General features: G+C 50.4%; 2 protein-coding genes across 2 annotated transcripts; both read right to left on the bottom strand.

The window, feature by feature from the left end:
- Positions 1-19: 19 nt before the first annotated feature.
- Positions 20-4,114, bottom strand: LOC123966346 (tetratricopeptide repeat protein 19, mitochondrial-like; the record flags this gene model as incomplete). The annotated part of the gene is made up of 9 exons (XM_046042525.1): positions 2,248-4,114; positions 1,640-1,794; positions 1,387-1,478; positions 1,181-1,291; positions 1,057-1,095; positions 805-861; positions 666-727; positions 482-576; positions 20-295 (listed from the first exon to the last, which is right to left on the bottom strand). Coding segments are annotated over exons 1-9 (967 nt in total), but the record flags the coding sequence as incomplete, so codon positions are not given.
- Positions 4,115-4,256: 142 nt separating this feature from the next.
- On the bottom strand, positions 4,257-6,917 carry LOC123966345 (zinc finger protein 664-like; the record flags this gene model as incomplete). The annotated part of the gene is made up of 1 exon (XM_046042524.1): positions 4,257-6,917. A coding segment is annotated over one exon (1,334 nt), but the record flags the coding sequence as incomplete, so codon positions are not given.
- Between the last annotated feature and the right edge of the window lie 111 nt (positions 6,918-7,028).

Below are 7,028 nucleotides of genomic sequence, written 5' to 3'. Positions count from 1 at the left end.
CCTGGGGGTGTGTCTCTACCTGGGGGTGTGTCTCTCCCTGGGGGGGGGTGTGTCTCTCCCTGGGGGTGTGTCTCTCCCTGGGGGTGTGTCTCTCCCTGGGGGTGTGTCTCTCCCTGGGGGTGTGTCTCTACCTGGGGGTGTGTCTCTCCCTGCTCCTGGCGGCAGATGTTCAGGGCGTTCTGGTAGTCCTGTCCGGCCTGCTTCAGGTGCAACGTTGAAGCTCGGTATCGAGCCCGCGAGTCCAAACACAGACCGAGCAGGAGGCGGGTCTCCTTCCTCAGATCCTCCTGCTCTTCTAAGACAACAACGACAACAACGACAACAACAACATGTCAGTCTCAGACGCTCTGACCTGCAGCAGAGGATCAGGTTTCAGGTCTCATATCAGAGAAACACCTGAGCATCACTGCACCTGATGCCTCGGCTCACCTGTCTCCACCAGTGCTGCCGGTTTAAGTCACTGAAGGTGTCTCAGTCTCACCTGTCCGCTCCTCTGCAGGGACCTCCTTCTGTTTCTCCAGTTTGGCCTCCAGGGACTCCGTACAGAACCTGAACCCGTGCTCTGCAAGCTCCGCCCTCAACACACACACACACACACACAGTCACTCCTCTGGCAGCTCAGAGGTCAGAGGTCAGAGAGCTGAACAGGTGAGTCTGGTTCTTACTTGCTCTGCTCGGCGTAGATGGTGGCGAGCTTCAGAGACATCTCGATGACAGCGTTGTCGTCCTGGAAACAGACAGGAAGTCAGCGAAGATTGAAACAGCTGACTGAAGACACACACACACACACACACACACACACACCTGTGGAGTTCCTCCCGACAGCATGAAGCTCATCGCCGCCTTGAAGAGTTTCTCTGCCTGAGAGGAGGAAGACGAAGAGACGATGAAGAACACGTTAACCACACGTTGACATTAATTTCAGTTCAGTTTTATTTATATGGCGCCAAATCACAACAACAGTTACCTCACAGCGCTTTTCATAAAGAGCAGGTCTAGACCGAACTCTATGATGCTAAATATTAATAAGATGAGCCGTGATTGGACGGGACTCACGTGCTCCAGCTGACCCTGAACGTAGGCCAGATTCGCCATCTGAGGAAACAAAGGGGTCAAAGGTCACACAGCAGCACCTGTGAACAGCTGCAGAGGTCAGAGGTCACCGTGAGCAGGCGTTTACCAGACTGTAGGTGTAGATGATGGCCTGGTTGTTGTGGGTCTGATGAGCCAGAACCACGGCCTGATGGAGGAAACCAGAGGCGGCCTGCAGCTGCCCCCGATATATACTGAGCTGGGAGAGGACAGGGACACGTTACTACTGCAGTACTACTACTAATACTACTACAGTACTAATGCTGGTGCCTCTACAGTTACTGGTCTTAGTACCTTGGCCTTCTTCAGCAGCAGGATCATTTCATCCTCTTTCTGCTGGGCTTCATCTCGTTGGTCTTCATCAGTACTGCCGAACAGGGAAAAAGCTGATGGCACACACACACACACACACAGATAAAAAATAAGGAAGTCTTAAATCTGCAGATTTCTGACTGGGGTTTGGTGTAAAAGCATTAAAGTTGTAAAATAATAGATTATGCAAATGAGGGATAAAGAAGTGTTGCATGTTTTTTGTGACTCTACGTACCGACTGCCGCCCACAGCACTCTTCCTCTTCCTCCTCCTCCACTCTGTGAGCTCTGGAAAGTTGTACCGATGAACTCACAGCTGCTTACTTTTACCCAGCATGCCGAGTGCGTCCCCTGCACAGACTCCGGAGTCACACAGCCGCCGCTCTGCAGCCTGATGGTTGGATTTGACATAATTATAATAAAAAAAGAAAAGACAACGAGCCGTGAAACAGGTCAGTGAACGCAACATGGAGCCTGTAATACCAACAGCTGCCAGCAGGTGTCGCAGTTTGACCGCAACAAGCGCCTCAACTACGTCTTTAGTTCATAATATTATTATCATCATCATCATTATTATTATTATTATTATTATTATTATTATTATTATTATTATTATTATTATTATTATTATTATTATTATTAAAGGGGTTTTTGTTTAATTTAATTCAGTTTCAGCCCCGTATCTATCTAGAGAGAAGATAAAATAAAACTAGAATGATTACTGACAGATCTGCAGGTCGTCTCTGGACCTGTACCGGTCTGTGACCCAGTGCCCGGTTCGGGCGGAACCCGGACCTGCACGCGGGACTCACCTGCCGTCCAGGTGAGTCTGACACAAACTGACCTTCCAGCTGAGATCTGTCTCACGTTTCCTCCTGGACACCTGAACCTGAGGACAGCGCGACGCACACAGCAGGCCGCCATCTTCACTGTTTACATCACGAGCGGAAGTCACGAGGTGTGACTCCTGACCTTCACAATAAAAGCAGCGGAAGTAAAAACGTTTATTTAGACGCTTTAGATAAATGTTTCACAAAACCAAGATAGCGGATTAAGTCTGGATTTTCCAGATATCCTGAGTGGGTTTTTCCCAGTCGCTCCCTGTTCTCCTGTGTGTTTCACATGTTTTCCATCAGCCTGCATTAAAACAGCAGTTTGTGCTTCGCGCGCACCAAACTGCACACAGTGAGCAGGTTCACGTGGAATGAAAGCACATGTAAAGGAAAATGATAAAGAAAAGGAAAAGTAACTCGGGCACAGTAATAAGAAAGTGTGAGAAGCTAAAAATATCACAGCTCTTAAGTGACAGAACTGTGATGTTATATCGTGCCTGAAAAATGAAATGTAGGCACGCGCACTATACAGGAGCTATAAATAGGCCTAAATCATTTTCAGTAGCTTTCATAATTGTATAAAACTCCCAAATTCCAGGCCCACTTCAGTACGGAGGCTATGATGTGCCGAGTCTTCATGAAACAACAGGGAGGGGATGTTTTTCCTCCCTGGGATCATCTGCTGGGAGAGAAAACAATGATTAATACATCGTGCTACAGTCACGTGTGCTTTGCAGTGATCGCCTCTCTTTCCTCAGTGCTTCTTTTTAAATCCACATCTAGTCCTGTTTTTTATTTAGTTAATTTGTTCAAGTGTGTGCAGTTCAGACATCAGTTTGTAAAAGACATTCATTAGCACAGCAGGAAGTGTTGACCTGATAGACTGGCTGTCAGACTGCAGGACTGCAGCCTCAAGTTAAAAACATCATACAGTATTTTCATTGTCCAAACAAGGAAACTTGTTGCTGGTTCCTGCATTATATTATTATATTTTGAATTATCACCTGCCAGCTGAATTTTGTGTTTCCTTTTTATATGAATAAAGACATTTCCACCACAAACTGGTGCAGAATATTTCTCCAGAAATCAGAAAATTAAGTGTTTAATGTTCAAAACCATCTGACAGTCAGACTCAGTATGTATCTCAGCAGTGAATATTACTTCAAGTAGGGTTAAATGGTTAAAAGGTGCATCGTCACGCCCCTAATCTGAGCCCTTATGTCCCCACCACTTTCCAACAGTTACTTTTTCTATCTGTATATGTACACATATACACACAATACCATGAGGAAAAGAAATACTTTATATACTGATACTAAATTTAATTGAATAGACAGCAGATGTTGATCAGTGGTTGTAATTAATACATTTGCTGAGTGACACATTAAGGTCCACTGCTCCCTTCATGGTAACGTTATAATTATGAGCTACTTACTCATTAAGTCGTCTCTCTGTCCTCCGACACGCTTTGTTTTAATACTGTCACGTGTTTCTTTCTTTACTTATTTTTAATATTATGTGCATTTTTTCATCATAAACCTTCTTTACACACGGTGAGTAACGGCGAATAAAGTACGCCGCACACGACTTTCATGGCTCTCAGCATCAGTGAATCTGTGATCGACCGCGTGGTCTCTGATCTGAATTACTTCCACCTCCTCAGCTGGTTTGGCCTTTATGAAGCCAGGACGCTCTGATCACAGCAGGTCCAGCCTGGCTTTCTCTCTTATCCTGGATTTCTAAATTCTGCTTTTGTGAAACAGGCCTCAGGTCATCAGCGTGGCCCCGTTCCTTACTTTGGTTTCTATCCTCCCGCCCAGAAATACTTTGACTTTACTTTATACTCTTCATACGACCGTGGATTTTCTTCCAGACTTCCCCAAAGACACTAAAGGTCTGTGAAACCAAAGTCTATACACCGTGTGTTTTATTAGTTTTCTCCTTGCTGTCTTTGTAAACAAGACGTTAAAATGGCCGTTTATCCTCCAGATGATGGACAGACTGAGGACACTTTGTTCTGTACAGTGTTTGGTTTTTATTGATAAACACAACGTGACCATGAGTTCACAGGTTTGATTTCACTGCAGAGCTCCTGGAACCAAAAACCATCACAAAGAATGTCCACGTGAGACCAGAGCGGACCGGGTCGCTCTCAGGTCCAACGGGTCCTTACAGCTGCGTCCGCCGACAGGTCGCATCTTAGTTTAAATGTGGCGCAGATCAGACCGAAGCGTCACACGCAGCACGCTGTCGTACGGAGGTAAACACGCACCCGGAGGTGGATTTCAGGTGGAGGAAAGAATCTGGGAGCAGGTGACGGCGAGGAGGAGCAGAAAGACATCCTGGCGTCGTCGCTCACCGCCGCTCCGTGAACTCCGATCAACCCGACCTGGATCTGATTTGCGTTTGTCATAAATCCGGAGACATGTGACCCAGGAGGGTTAGCGGGTAGGAGCTAACGGGGGCTAACCTCTGCGGCTACACGTTTGTGACAGCGTGCTGCGCGTGACGTCACTTTCAGGCTGTGACGGTCATTCAGGCGCGCAGAGTGAAAGCAGCGTCAGTGTTAGAGACTTCCTGTCGCCGCTCTTTGATAGTCAGGACGATAACGAGTCCTTCGTGGTCAAAAAGCTACAGACGTCCTGCTGATTCAGTCGTCACGCTCTTTGTAACACCTGCCGGCCAATCAGGTCAATACGTTCCAGATCTATGACACGTGGCGCTCTGAGGTCAGAGGTCAGCCGCTGGACCGTAACGCCACCAAACCTGTAAAGTAACAAAGTGCTTCACGTGTTTGTTTTAACACCGACTTTAAACCTCCCGGCGCTCTTCTTCTTCTGTGGTGTTTCTGCCTGCAGCTTCAGAACTTCTTAGTGTTTGTTCTCTTTTACATAAAAGCAGACAGAAGCTGAGCGACGAGGAGGAGGAGCAGGAGGAGCAGGAGGAGTTTAAATCATTTCTATAACAGAACAACAACAAAACCATGAAGAAGTGATCACAAAACAAAGTTTCTGTAAAGCAGCTTCAAAAACCCGAAACCGACAGAAAACTCATGTCATCGTTAGCTGAGCACCAAACCTTTCTGACACTGTGGCCCTCAGCAGCACGAGCTGTGGCCCTCAGCAGCACGAGCTGCAGCTGTTAGCAGTCAGCTCTCACTGAAACTCTGCAGGGACGTTCTGCAGCGTCTCTCTGGGTTCTGACTTAGTTCTGGACCCTCAGAGGGCCTGATGAAGATTCAACACGTGTTCAGCGCCCCCTGCGGACACCCGACAGTAACTACCCTCCTGCATGCACCCCGCAGCGTCCGCGCTTCGCCTCTCGGGCCGACCCCGCCGTGATCCCGCTCACTCGGCCGGCTGGTGGTCGGTGAACCTCTTCAGGTGGTAGCGCAGCACTCCTTTGGTCTTGAAGGTCTTGCCGCAGCTGCAGGCGTGCGGCCGCTCGCCCGTGTGGTCGAGCTGGTGGACCCGCAGCAGCGAGCTGGTGAAGAAGAACTCCCCGCAGGTGATGCAGTAGTGGCTCTTCTCGCCGGTGTGTTTGGACCTCTGGTGGCTCAGCAGCGAGCCCGACGTGATGAAGCTCTGGCCGCACTCCCGGCAGCTGAAGGGGCGCTCGCCGGTGTGGATCCTCTCGTGGGCCCTCCAGGAGTTGTGGTAGGAGAAGGACTTCTCGCAGTAGGAGCACTGGTACAGCTTCTCCTTGGTGTGGCTCAGCCGGTGCATCTTCAGGTAGTGGGCGATGGTGAAGCTCTTCCCGCAGTCGTCGCAGGTGAACGGCTTCTCGCCCACGTGGAACAGCGTGATGTGGGACCTCAGGTGGGACGACTGGGTGAACCTCTTCCCGCAGGTGGTGCACAGGAAGGGCCGCTCCCCGGTGTGGGTGACCATGTGAGACTTGAGGTGGGGCGACTGGGTGAACCTCTTGCCGCACTCGGTGCACTTGTAGGGCTTCAGGCCCGTGTGGGTGCGGTTGTGCAGCTTCAGGCCCTGCAGGCTGGAGAAGCACTTGCCGCACTCGGTGCAGTGGTAGTCCCTCAGGTCCTCGTGGGTCCTCTGGTGGCACCGCAGGCCGCTCAGCAGCTTGAAGCCTTTGCCGCAGGTGGGGCACTTGTGGGGCTTCCTGTTGGAGTGGGTCACCTGGTGCAGCTTCAGACTCTGGGGGTTGCTGAAGGTCTTCTTGCACTTCAGGCAGGGCAGCAGCTTCTGGCTCTTGTGGGACTTGCGGTGGAAGTTGAAGCCCTGGTAGGAGACGAACATCTTGTCGCAGACTTTGCAGTGGTAGCACTTCTCCCCCTCGTGCACCTCCAGGTGCTCGGTGAGCTCGTCCTGCTCGCTGAAGCCGTCCCCGCAGAACCAGCACTTGAAGGGTTTGGTCCCCGAGTGCGTCCGGTGGTGGGTCTTCCAGTCCCGCTTCAGGGCGAAGGTCTTCTCGCAGTAGGAGCACCGGTAGGGCTCCTTGCGGTCGTGGATCTGCTGGTGCACCACGAGGCTCATCAGGGTCGGGTAGGTCTTCCCGCACTGCCAGCACTGGTTGGGTTCCTGTCCCCGGTGGGTTCTCCGGTGAGCCTCCAGGTGAGACCTCTTGTAGAACCCTCTCTGACACTCGGAGCAGTACACCATCTTTCTGCCGGTGTTGGTCGCGTGGATCTGCCTCTGGTGGCAGAGCTGAGGGTGCTCGTCTGTAGGGGGGTCAGAGGTCAGAGGTCAGAAACCCCAGAGTTCTCTAAATCAAAAGGTCGCAAATATAAGATCTCTCACCAAGAGACAGGAAGTCCCGCCCCTCCAGCAAC

Source organism: Micropterus dolomieu, unplaced genomic scaffold (assembly GCF_021292245.1).
Source record: "Micropterus dolomieu isolate WLL.071019.BEF.003 ecotype Adirondacks unplaced genomic scaffold, ASM2129224v1 contig_13226, whole genome shotgun sequence".
NCBI classification, from domain to species: Eukaryota; Metazoa; Chordata; class Actinopteri; order Centrarchiformes; family Centrarchidae; genus Micropterus; species Micropterus dolomieu.
The sequence above is the reverse complement of the archived record's forward strand: the minus strand, read 5'-3'. Positions and strand labels throughout refer to the sequence as shown.